Consider the following 12773-nt stretch of genomic DNA (forward strand, 5'->3'; position numbering starts at 1 on the left):
CATTTATACTTTTTTTTTTCTTCCATTCATCCATCACAAAATTTGCTGGGGGAACGGGGCTTTCATTAGATAACATGATACTTTCTAAATGTCCACATTATCTGACTGACATCCAAAACTTGGTGTGCTCCTCCCTTCACGTCGACTAATTTCTACATACTCCACTGTTACACCGTCACAGAAAACCCCCAAAATGAACAAACCCGGCCTTATTTATGTGTTCTTATACACTTTAGTCTTACCCAGGGGAGGAGAAGCCTCCATGCGCATCGATGGTGCGCGTTCTGTTCATCACTCAGGCTTGCAAAGACTCGGGTGTTACGAGAGGAACACGACAGGTGTGAGGAACAAAGAGTTCCAGTTCCTGCGTGGAAGCATTTCTTCCAGTGGCTGAAGCGATCCTGGAGCTTGTCAGGACTATTTTGTAAGAATATTTCATGAATGAGGCCTGATCTTCCCCTGACTACATTTGATGTAATGTCCTGTCAAGTCTTTAAAGTCAAGAGGAGGCAAAATAACAGGCGAAAGCGTCGGTCTAAGCCCGACTGATTAATCACAAAACAAAAGTTAGGAGCTTTTTCATTGCAATTTATTGGATCCTCACCTCTGAACCAACGGGAGATGAGACTCAGTAACAGAGTACAAAAACAAATATCTATAGAAAAGTTTGTTTATATTGAAATATGTCCAAAGACATTATAACAAAACATGTAGCTCACATGTTTTAAAAGCAATTATTTTGAGTATGATGATAAAATACCAAGTTGACCTATTGTACATTTTCTGCGTGATTCTTTTTTTTTTTTTATACAAAAGTGTCAATGCGAGTCACTCTGTACAATTCTCAGCCTTTAGAAAAGAGGACCTTTTTTAATCCACTGCTGTGCACAATCAGTATTTGGAAGGCACTTTGCAACAGACCAAAAGCAGAAAGCAAAAAACATTTAAGCGTAAATAATGCATGAAAGCGGGGTATTTTTTTTGTGTTTTTTTTGTGTTTTGTTTTGTTTTTTGGAGTACCAACAATCAGTGACCAAAAATACACATCCCAGTGAGGAAAAAAAAAAAAATTTAAAAATAAAATAAAGGAACACTTACAGCATCTTTCACTTGTCTTGAAATAATTACAACAGAACAGGTATGACCTCTAGCAGACAGTACTAGTGCAGAGTGGATCAAAAAAGGACAGAAAACAAAAAGTCATGCAGCTGGCAGTGGGAACGTTGCCAGAGCAGAGTGACAGTACGGTGAACAGCGACTCCACTGCCACCAACCAGTGATCGACATTCAGTCCTCAGCTCAGCTGGCGTACGTGTTTACACTTCCAATCCAAATGCTCATAACTTAGTATCCCTCGACATCATAGACAAGAAAACAATCTGTTTATGTACAGGACCACCAGTGACAAACGATCATATTGGTTGGTTCATATTTATATATATATATATATATATATATATATTCATATATATTTATAGATTGTGTATATGAATGGTCTATACACTTGTTACAATCACATAACCATAAATAATGTAGGAATGCACTGAATTTGAACAATTACTCACAAATCATAACAAAACAGGATGCAGTAAACACGTCGACTGCCTGTTTAGCATGCGCGCGCACATACATACACACATATACACACACACACACACACACACACCCTGTACGACTGAATCGCGATGCTGACTCTAGACAAAAGAATTCATCAAACAGGTGTGCGACTTGTTTGCAAATGTACGGTTTTAACAGAGAGAAAATCTCGACTCACTAAAGTCAGCAGCGTTTGAGCTTTTTTTCCTTCCTGACTGGGATGTCTTTGCTCGTGTTTGGATATATATATATATATACAAGACCAAGAGGAATTAGATATGACTGTGGGCATCACCGATCAAGAATATAATGTCATGTTCATCAAGATGTACAAACAATAACGCGTCATAGGAAGCTTTTACAACATAGTGGATGCCAGACAAGAGATTTTAAAATAACAAAGATGCACTGGTTCTCAATTTAAGATGCTTCTCATCAGAGGAATGTCTTGGTTTCAGATCAAATACAAACACACACGACACACAGATGGAGAAAGTGTCCCTTCACTGAGCCAACATTAGTGCAAACATCTACTCCAGCTCATCTGAGGGGGGTCAGCTTCAGTGCTCGACTGTCAAATGCTGGGTCAGACTGAATCCTTCTTATTACCACTAGCTGCTGCACATCACACCCGTAAAGAAACACACATCTCCTTTTAATATAATTTAGAGAGAAACAAATCCATTTTTGTTTGACGATTAAAAAAAACCCAACTGTACATGAAACTAAGGGCATAAATAAATTAATAAAATATAATCTACATCTCTTAAAATATATACTGGAAAAAAAAAAAATCAACACCACCTGACCTTGGTCCCTGTTTAATGAAGACAAACGTGGCCAAACATAAACACCGTCACAGTCGGGGTCGTTGCTAACGGGCTCAGGGCATGTTTCAAGACGAGCTTAACATTATAATTGTCACGATGTTGAACATTTACCCCCGAAATTAAATATGTCTCCGAACACAGTAGAGGACGAAAGCCGGCTGACTTCTCTTTGATCATAAAAGAGTAAAGAGCTCTTCACATCCAAACAAGCTGCCAATAGATTTGCTTCATTTAGACCACATCCCATAAAACCGACTGGCTCGGTCCGCTGGCGCCCGTGTGAGGCTGCGTTCAAGCAAAAACGGTCACTCTACCTGAGGCGCTGCAAGAAAGACCCCGATTTTTTTTTTTTTTTTTTTTTTGCTTTTACATGAAGGAAATCAGAGGGTTGTTACGCCTTATGAAATTAAATTTTTTAAATCTGAATTTCCAGTGACTTCAAATCAGGACAAGATTCATCATGAAAGCACTGCGGTGTTGGTTTCTTCTATGAGGTAGCTTACTTATTCGTTTTACTCTAAATTTATTGTTTTGCCAGCGTCCACGGTGCTAAGTGAGCTATACGATGATGCTGCCACAGTTTCTTTTTTTATTCGTGTTTAAAAAAAGAAAAAAAGAAAAAAGAAAAGTGCTTAGCTTGGCGATCCTGTCAAGACCTGACCCACTAAAGGTCTCTGTCGTGTGTCAGTGCCGACTCGCTCTGTCGTGTTTGACGCCAGTTTGAAAACTGCTTATAATGAAGATGTCATGAAACATACCGTGGGCCATGGAAGAGTGTGGCTGCTCGCATTTAACTGGTTCAAACATTGAGGCCAATCCATAATTATAGAAATGAAGAAAAACAAAATCCTCCTCGATAAAGAAAGAGAGAACATCATAAATAGGGTCTCGTTGCTCCGAGGTCGCGGTCGGACGACAGGGCAGCGAGGAAGATGAAGCATTAAAATAATGGCCGACACCCATTTGAAAAGGGCGAATAGACAATTACTTCTTTTAAAGAGGCCGCGATTGAATCGTCTCAAGTCAAAAAGCACATGTGCAGCTACGAAAGCTCAATAACACAGAAGCCAAAAACAACTGAAAGCCTATCAAACACGTTGACTTTATATAAAGGAAAAATAACCTTCATGTCATTTCTTTAGAAAGAAAAATCAAAAACACCGTATATGCACTTTTCATACTCTGAAAAAAGTAGAAAAAGTAGGAATCATATGGCAGTCCGACAAAAATATTGGACAACACATTAAGCAATGTTACAAACACAAAAGTAGTCTTGAGGCAAAGTTATTCTCAGATGCAGAGCAACTTGTGTGGGTGACCTGGCTTTGTCCTAACAATTCGAGGCTTCGGAAGATTTGGAGTAAAATGTCACTTCCCTCCAAAGTCGACTCCGCTTTGACCTGCCTCGGCATCCACCAGTGACGAGGCAAACGCTGACTGGACTATCTGAAAGCCAAACGACTCCAGCAGAGACATGTTTTGTTGAGGGGAGAAGGGAGAGGTGAGGGAGGGGGCCAGCTCACTTAAACCGGACCCTGATCCTGCCTGGGCCCTGGTGGTTTTATGTACTCTGTGCTGGTGCTTGTTGAGGTAGGACTTGGTGCGGAAGGCCTGACCACAGATGCCGCAGTTAAACTTCTTCTCAGGATCTGTCTTGGCTTTGGATCCCTGTGGAGACCCCAATACCCCTGCAGAAGCTCCGTTACAGGCTAAAGAGGGCATCTCGAGATCTGGTCTGTCAGGTTTGTGTGGAGATTTCAGCTCGTCACTGTTGGACAGTTCCCCAAATGAAGGATCTGATTCTTCTGATTCCAGGTGAGGACATTTCCCAGCATTTTCCTGTCCGTCTGATGTCAGATAGCATGAAAAGGAAATGTGGGAGAGAGAGGAAGAGAGGGAAAGGAAGAGGAAAGAGAGGTGTGAATTAGAACAAATGGCTTATAGACAGTCTTTAGAGAGGTAGCAGCTGGAACCTGTTAAAACTTCAAATATAAATGTCAGAAAACAAACAAGTGCTTGTGAAATTAGATTTTATACATCAGTCATTAAAAATGACTGTCAAGCATTCAATTGTCTAGCTCAGTCCATTTGCCCGCAGTCCACTGAACATTCTGGTGTGCTCATCCAATCAGTGGCCATTCTAGTATGGCGCTGTCACCCACCCTCCTGCTGGACTGTACTGACCTGCAACAGGCCCAAGGACGGGGAAGCCAGGCACCCCACCAGAGCGACACTCCCAGAAATACGGAGCCCCACCTGGCTTCCCTATAAGCAGCTCGGGCTGCAGGCCCAAGGCTGGAGGGCCGGGCTGGGGGAGACCCGGGTGTCCAGAGAGCCCATGAAAGCGACCCTCTGCCTCAGAGGAGGTGAGAACCAGCTGGCGACTGGCGCACAGGTCTACACGACACCCGGCCGGGGAAAAGGAAGTGGGAGGGGACAGACAAAACAGGCCAGCAGACACCATATAGACAGAATTACCTTCACTTTGTCTGTAAACAACGCATGCTGCACAGATACACCCCTCTGAACAGATCCATGTTTGCAGTCCTAAAAATAATTCCCTTCCAAAATATAAAATTCCTGCAGTAAAGGATTTGTTAACATTCTATATAATTATCTAAAGCTACACGTTAATATCAAAATCTAAAAAGGTAAACTTCCCTTCATTTTTATGTGTTAAAAAAAACAGCTCACATTAACTATTAGGACTTGAATGATTCACAGGTGTGATTAGTAACACTGATGCTAACTGCATTTCATACACATGCAAGTGGCAGGAGGGTCATGGTATTATTAGGCATGCTAGCTCACTGGAACAGCAATGACACAATAACCTGCGTGTCCTGTTGTCATCGTCCAGATATAAGCTCGGTGTGTGTGTGTGTGTGTGTGTGTGTGTATAACAAATGTGCATAATGTTCACACACAAATGGTATGAAACTAAAAACAAAAGGACACTTCACACGTCTGCTCATGGCCATACTTGCAACTTTCTTGTGTCATTTTAGTGTGAGATCATTGTGACATCATTTGAGCGTTCTGGTTCTACGTTTGCAGCGTACGCTCCATCGCTCCGACGCGCTCGGACCTCGTTAAACACGTGTGATGCTCACTAGTACTTTCGCTATTACTTTCCTCATTTTAAGATGGTGGTGAAAAACATTTGAATCCAGATGGCTGTCCGCAGCGCTGCCTGACACTGTCTCACACACTCCTCTATACGCTCACTCCAGAGCCCCTGTGTGTGCAGCTACCACATTTGGACTTCAGCACTGCCTTTTTCATCAATCGTGTAAACTAACATGAACACACACATACACACACACACACAAAAACAAACTAATTATTTTCAAATAGTTCAACAAAAAAAATCTAAGTGGCTCTACCCCGAAAGCCTTAGTAGTTCTCTTCCCAAACACCTGCACAAACTAGAACTTGAGTAAAACAACCTGATCTCACCTGACAGGAAACGCTAACCTGCTAGTTGCAATTAGCTTTCCAGAGCCTAACACTTTACCAGCTGACCGCTAAAGTAACCTTTGATACTGACAACATTCTCTGCTCCAAGAAGGCTGCACTTCATAATTTAACAGGGCCAATCAAGGAATGGCCCCCATCGCCACCTATTCATCTGAATAAATTGACAAGTTGATTGTTTCAGGACTTACAGCACCATCACGAGTTGTGAAAGCCTGCTTCGGCCTGATGGTAAATCTAATGTGGAAGACTTTTTTTTTTTTTTTTTTTAATATTGAGAGTTAGCGCCATCTTTTGTTACCATCTGAGACGGTGTGGTGGGGATATTCTTTGCTCCCGTGTCGTGTCTCACAGTGTCTGTGCTACAGGTTGTTCTGTGGTTGTTTCAATGAAGCCAGGGCAAATGGAGTACACAGTATGACCATCATGCAACGCTGTGCATTACTGAACAACTGCAGATGGACCAGCCAAGCAGAGACAGATATGCTGCTGTGGGCCATGCTGGAAAACATACACATACTAAAAAAAAAAAAAAAAAGAAGCAGCAAAAAGCAAAGTCATATAGCACTGCCAATCCCTGCTCCAGTTAATAAAAAGTCATTCATAAATTCTAAACAACCACTGAGTGGGAGAGTTGTCAGTGTTCCATTCCCATGTAGCACCTGAAGTAACTGCCACATATTCTTCATGTTCCCACCAGATTTGTGCAGGTTCTTCTTCATGGGTGGTTGGGCCTAAGCCCACATATGTCACGCTTATCGCCACTTTATTAGCGAGGAGAGAGAGTGTGTAGAAGGGGCAGCAGGATCATGATGATGTGGTATTTTTGGTTCCTGCTTGAATCAATTTGGGTATCAGAATGAGTTCCTTTTCAGGGAGAGTGAGCAGAATGGTTCAAATTACAGTTTTGGGAACGGAACCCGTTTTCTGTCAGCTGTCAGGTTCTTTATTTGAACTGGAGACAACTGGTGTCAGCTCACAAGACATCCAAGCTGGTCCTTTATAACTCCAATTATAATCCCGTTTATTTTAATGAATACTCTGAGCTCTTTTCCTTGCACTATACATATAATTCAGCTGAGACAGCAATTTAAAAATGAAGATAAATAACTGATACTGCTGTTATCTTATAGGGAGGGGCAAGCGTGTTCTAATGTGAAAGAAAGGGGTGCACTGGATTATAACAACACAAAACCAGAGCACTGCAAAACCAAATGCAGCAGAATAAAAACTTGATATTGATTTTAATCATAATTATTGTAAACCAATATAGTGAGAGGTTTGGCACAGCAGATGCTGGTGTGTGTTTTAAACACAGAAAAGCAGCAGCAGCAAGTTTCTAATAAAAAGCAGCAGAGCAGATGAAAGCCAGAGAGACATGGAAGTTTGGGATGGGGTGGGCGGGCGGCTGCTTGCCTTCCACTGAGCACTGGCGTCCCATGTGGTAAGGGGCGCCGTTGTGCATCTGTAGTTCCTCCCTTGGCTCAGGGAAAGTGTGCAATGAGGCAGAGGGGGACAGTGGAGAGCCATGGTGTGTCTTTATATGCACCTTAAGGTAGGAAGCAGTGGAGAAACCTGGGACCAGAAGAACAAAGAACAAGGCAGTTTTTTGGCAAACTCGAGGCCTTGACAGGGGCGTCCTGTAAACAAAGACAGGCTATGCAATGCCAGAGATTCACCAAAGTGATGAGCATCAAATTAGCTTGAGGCAACAATCTTAATTACCATCCCGAGCAACCAGTGTGTTGTACACTTAAAAAGATTTCTTACAATAAGTCATCTTTGGACTCTTATCTTTGCTACACTGCTGCTTGCCATCGCCTTTAACGCAGGAAAGAGACAGATATTTTTATGGGAAATATCATTATTGCTGCTTTGAATTGATCAAAGTAGGGATGCACAATATATATATGTCCTGATCATTTTTTCCAGATAATGGGAATTTTATAATATGAATATATAGACTTTCAAAAGTGTGTATAAGTGGCATTGATGCAAGGTGCATTGCTGCCAGCCACATAGCCAAAGACAAGAGATTGTCGCGAAAGGCACAAGAGCAAGACAGTTTTCTTTAATCAAAGGAAGAGCACATGACCGAAGTTTACAATACTCGCTCTGTCACATCGTGCATCCCTTCACCAAACAAGCTTTAACCAATTAGTTAATTAAATCATTTAACTGAAATATAAATAAAGGCTGAATCCATGACAAGTAGTAACGTAAATGAATTGGGCTGAACAGTTGGAGGACAGTGGTGTAGAGTTCAGTGCCACTGCAGGATCCAGTGAAGCGTACTGGCCCGCACGCAGGTGTATCTGAAGTGGTGTGTCACTCAGTCAAATACTTTATGGAATTCACATGTCCAAAAGAAGTCTAACGTCCATGATCTCAACTAGTTCCTCTAGAGACAGAGGGGTCTCATGCAGGACCAGAAGCACCAAAACCAGAAGAATCCTGGAAAACACGTAGAACTTTATATGCCAGATGAAGACCAACACTGACTCACTGGAAGCGCTTCATCTGAACTAAAAACCACACAAGCCCTGAAAACTAAAAAAAAACAAAAAGCAAAACAAAACAAAATAAAAACCCACACACTTTTACCTTAAGAGGTGGTTATGTAAGTCACTGTAAGTCACTGGGGATAAAAAATTGTACTTGAGTAGCACCAACAAATCTGGGAGCACAAAACACAGAAATTGGAGAACACACACTCTGAAGAAGGCTTTATGAAATGTTATAGGTGTGTGTGTGTGTGTGTGTGTGTGTGTGTGTGTGTGTGTGTGTGTCCAGGAAATAAATATTGTGAAGTCAGTCAAATGGTGGTTCTGACTCCTTTACAACCCAGAGTCTGAGGAAGACTCTCCTCATCTTACAAACATATTTGAGATATGATGGGACATTTCCTCAATGCATTGCTTGTAAAACAGTAAAACCAATACGCCAATTAATGAATTCAACTGTATATTTGGGGGTTCCCCATTCAGCACAAAGTCCAAAAAGAAATCTTAGTGTTTGGAACCAGGAAGATCATAATTCAACCTCCAAAAAATAAAGAGATTTTAAAAGAAAACAGTAATTCTTGCACAATAGGCCAATGAAAACTTAACAACAGCAATATTTATCTGGACCAAAAGCCGGTTAAATACACAAAAGCAGATCACAGCATGTCTGTATCATGTGGACCAACGTGACTGACCTCCACACCAGCTGAATATCTGTCAGGACATGAGAGAGTCATCTCAGAGACGCCCTGCCGATGTATATTAAGAATTACCTTTGTTACAAATGCCACAGTAGTTGTGGGTTCCTTCACTGTGTTTCTTGAGGTGGTCCGTCATGTAAGCAGCTCGCAGGAACTTGCCACAAACTTTACAGGGGATTTTGTCCTCGTGACAGGCGAGGTGTGAGCGGAGGCGATCTCTTGTAGCAAAAGAGGCGTTACAAATCTGAAATAGAAGAAATCAATCAGTGTCTCACATTGTTAAGGTTTATAAATGATCAACATCTGAAGTCTAATGGAGGGATTCTTAATGTCACCTGGCACTTGTGGGGTCTCTCCGTTGTGTGAACTTGTTTGATATGTCCATTCAGGTGGTCTGGTCTGAAGGGACAGAAGGAATAGGACATTTGTATTCAACTGATAAAATGCACTTTCTGTAACAATTCCTCATGTGTTACAGTAAACCAGGCCTTTTCAAAATAAAGAGGATCAAGTGCAGGCAGGATCAAGTGCAGGCAGACTAGTAAAAATGATGAATACATAATATTGATAATATGTAGTTACTGTGGTAACTTTTAAACAGAGTCTTGATTCTCTCACGGCAAATGAATCATTACAATTATAAACTGATGTCATTTTTTTTTTTTTTAAATACAACACCAGCAATCCAAATGACTGGGAAACTAGCTAGTAGTACAACCCTACAAAGACACAACTGCACAAACTATATATCCCCTTTTACATGCAAAGTTGATTTGTCTTGAAATAATCTTGGTTACCATCGTTTTTAATCAGTCTATAATTAAAGACAGTATTCATCTTCCTATTCTAGAGTGTTAAATGTGGTTTGTTTTGCTTCCTTCCATTGAGTGAAGCATAAGAAGGGATCACTTACATGAATCTCCAAGAACATCATTATCAAAACTCAAACAAAGAATGGCTGTTGCTCTGACAATACATGCACTATTTTCATGTCACTCAAATCATTATCAATCTAACGACTGATTGTATTTCGCTCGTCCAATATTCCTTTCATGTCTTAAAAGGTCGTGTAATTTGACCTCCAGAGCAGTAGGGGGCCACCGAGACTTTGCGACGGGGCCTGCGAACACTGAGCCTGGGGAAAGGGTATTGTTGAAGCCAAATTACAGGGATGTCAAGAAAGGTTTAGCAGCTCACGGCCGAAGCTAAAACATTATGTTGTTAAAAAATTTCCCACTTCAAGTAACAAACAGAGCCGGATCGGACTAAACGGAGTCGCCTAGTAAAATGAATGAAAATACAGAGAATGTCATGATGACTCATGATTGGTTTGCACATTGTCCGCATTAATTTAGAACTTTAAATTCCACAAAGCCCCTTAATCCACGTAATTTCTTATTAACTACAAACTGTGTGACTCAAAAACTGGTATGTGACATGAGCTGCTGCAGCGGCGGGGGGGGGGGGGTGCACATGTGGTGTATCTTTGATTCGACACCTATACAACAAACTGCATCCACGCCTACACAATGAAAGTAAAGAAATCAGCTCACCTGGAAAAGCCTTTACCGCAGCTTTGGCAAACATAGGGCTTTCCGACCGAGCCGTCATGGGAACGCACATGGTATGACATCCTATCTTTGCGTTTGAACCGGAGCCCGCACACATGACACGCATACGGCTTCTCCCCGGAATGCGACAGCTTGTGTCGGTTCAGGTGGTAAACATCGCGGAAGACTTTCCCGCAAATGTCACAGCCGACGTGCCGCCTGGTCCTCTCCCGCTTACGGCCGTTATCCATCGTCAGCCCCCCGTGTAACTGAACGCCGTTCTCCAGCAGTCCGGGCGATGACATAAGACCGAGGCCGCCAGGTGCTGACAGGCTGTCAGAGACGTTGTTTATTCCGCCAGTGGAGGCTCCGTGCTGTGCCTCGTGGTTCTTCAAGCGGGAAGCTTCTGTGAAAGCTTTCCCGCAAGTCCCGCAAGGAAACAACACAATACTGTCTTTCTGGGAGCAGTGATTGAACTGCATAGGTTCCTCTGCTTTCTTTGGTCGCCCCCTGCTCCTCTTTGAACCGGGGGAACCAGTGTCGTGATGAAACGTGTTCCCCGTTATCTCAGCTGATGGGGAGGCGGACAGTCCTTCAACAGGCTGCAGGATGGGCATCGGTGCCTCGCCACCGTCCTCTAATAACACGGCGGCGGCTTCGCTCCCGTCCACATGCATCTGACCATTGTTAGCAAAGCTTTGGCCGTTCACCTGCATAGCCGTTCCGTTTATTACGTCCTGCTGAGCCACCGAAAAGCCCAGCTCTGGGGTCCCTGTGGCCTGGAAAAGGCTGGCGTTCCCTCCCCGTGAGGTCGGGACGAGTATCTGAACATTGGACTGCTTGATGACCTCCTGACAGATTTCAATGACCGACCGCATCAGCAAGAACTTGGCAGCTGTCATTAACTCCGGGAAACACTCCAATCGCACCACAATCCTGGAGGTATAGGCGAAGTCCAGGATGTCTTTGAAAACTTTGGGGCTGATGGTGTGCATCTCTAGCTCCTTGGCATCGCCCTCCGACTGACGGCTGAAGACCGACTCAAAATACTCGCTACACGCAGCTAACACTGCCTTGTGGGCAGGGAAGCTCTCCTCGCCGACGCGCAGGATCACATCGCAGAACCTGCCTCCATCTTTCCTCTGAACGTTGAGGTTGTGTAGCATCTCCGCACTGTGCTTGCTCACCTGGTAGGTGTACGAAGAAGTCCAAGACGGCTCCGCTACTTTCTCCATGCCGAATTCATCAAATAACAGGGTGGTTAGCGGCAACGGTCGGAGAAATGTCGGTTTATGTGTAACAATATCGGTCAGTTGACACCAGCAAGCTAGAAAACCCAAAAACAACCGCCCCTCCCCGTCGTTTTAGCATCTAACGTTAGCAGTAGCAGCAGGGAAAAATGGCAGCCCCCCAGCTTCCTGTGAACTTTGACCCTGGCTTCTTCGGGGGTGGGGGTCGCTCTTATTTTCTTTAAAAATCAGTATTTAGGGTTTAATATTGGATGTGTAATATTTGAATGCTTGCTTCACCGCATCAAAGGTTAGTCTGGGGAGTAGAGACCAGCACCTCTGGGGTCTGTCTTGCTTGTTTGCCAGAATGTTAGCGCGCAGGTCTCCTCTTCCTGCCTGCTAGTAGTAAAACCCCTCCCCCAACCAACCCACCACGAACCTGAAAAGCCTCTTTTCCTCCCCATGGGCGCTTTCCGGAGGTTCATTTATGACACACTTATAGTTAATGTACAAGTCACTTAAGGTGAAGAGACATTTCCCGTGAATTTAAATGGCAGCTGAACGGCTGAGGTCCTGGAAGGCACTGACATTTCTCTCAGAATTGTAACAGGCTTCCTCAGTGGAGGACAATGTGTCCCCTCTCATTTCTGCAAATACCAATAGCCCAAACGTATGTGTATATTGTGCTGTATTCAATGTCCACACTAGAAAAACAGAAAAATTAAATCCATATCACTTCAGCAGGGTATCAGCCACTCAGGCATGCCTGTGTATCATTTGTCTTGTGGAGAAACAGAGTTAGCACCAAGTCAGTGGAAAGACAACATCTGGGATCTAATGGACTACTGCACATTAACATACCAACTTGTCTCTTTCCAATGCCAGT

General features: G+C 43.1%; 1 protein-coding gene across 3 annotated transcripts; it reads right to left on the reverse strand.

Annotated features, from left to right (window-relative positions):
- Nucleotides 1-573: 573 nt before the first annotated feature.
- Nucleotides 574-12055, reverse strand: patz1 (POZ/BTB and AT hook containing zinc finger 1). 3 transcript variants are annotated; one of them, XM_086199469.1, is made up of 6 exons: nucleotides 10662-12022; nucleotides 9444-9507; nucleotides 9181-9352; nucleotides 7320-7478; nucleotides 4611-4823; nucleotides 574-4273 (listed from the first exon to the last, which is right to left on the reverse strand). In XM_086199469.1, exons 1-6 carry the CDS (start codon nucleotides 11891-11893, stop codon nucleotides 3795-3797), a joined length of 2319 nt encoding a protein of 772 aa, XP_086055595.1. In that variant the 5' UTR covers nucleotides 11894-12022; the 3' UTR covers nucleotides 574-3794. The 3 variants fall into 3 exon arrangements, with proteins under 3 accessions (XP_086055595.1, XP_086055593.1, XP_086055594.1); XM_086199467.1 differs by lacking the exon at nucleotides 4611-4823 and having other exon boundaries at nucleotides 10662-12055; XM_086199468.1 differs by lacking the exons at nucleotides 4611-4823; nucleotides 7320-7478 and having other exon boundaries at nucleotides 10662-12054.
- Nucleotides 12056-12773: the final 718 nt, after the last annotated feature.

The sequence above is a fragment of the Aulostomus chinensis genome, chromosome 3, assembly GCF_037954235.1.
Source record: "Aulostomus chinensis isolate RoL2024-O1b breed Wild chromosome 3, RoL_Achi_v1.0, whole genome shotgun sequence".
Taxonomy (NCBI): domain Eukaryota; kingdom Metazoa; phylum Chordata; class Actinopteri; order Syngnathiformes; family Aulostomidae; genus Aulostomus; species Aulostomus chinensis.

Bases quoted from the DNA above. Each gene is read 5' to 3' on its own strand.
- patz1 (XM_086199469.1), bottom strand. From the start codon at position 11,893: ATGGAGAAAGTAGCGGAGCCGTCTTGGACTTCTTCGTACACCTACCAG. The intron at 9,508-10,661 runs GTGAGCTGATTT...CTGTCCCTTCAG, and splicing joins TGCGGTAAAGGCTTTTCCAG to ACCAGACCACCTGAATGGAC. The intron at 9,353-9,443 runs GTGACATTAAGA...CTTCTATTTCAG, and splicing joins AGAGACCCCACAAGTGCCAG to ATTTGTAACGCCTCTTTTGC.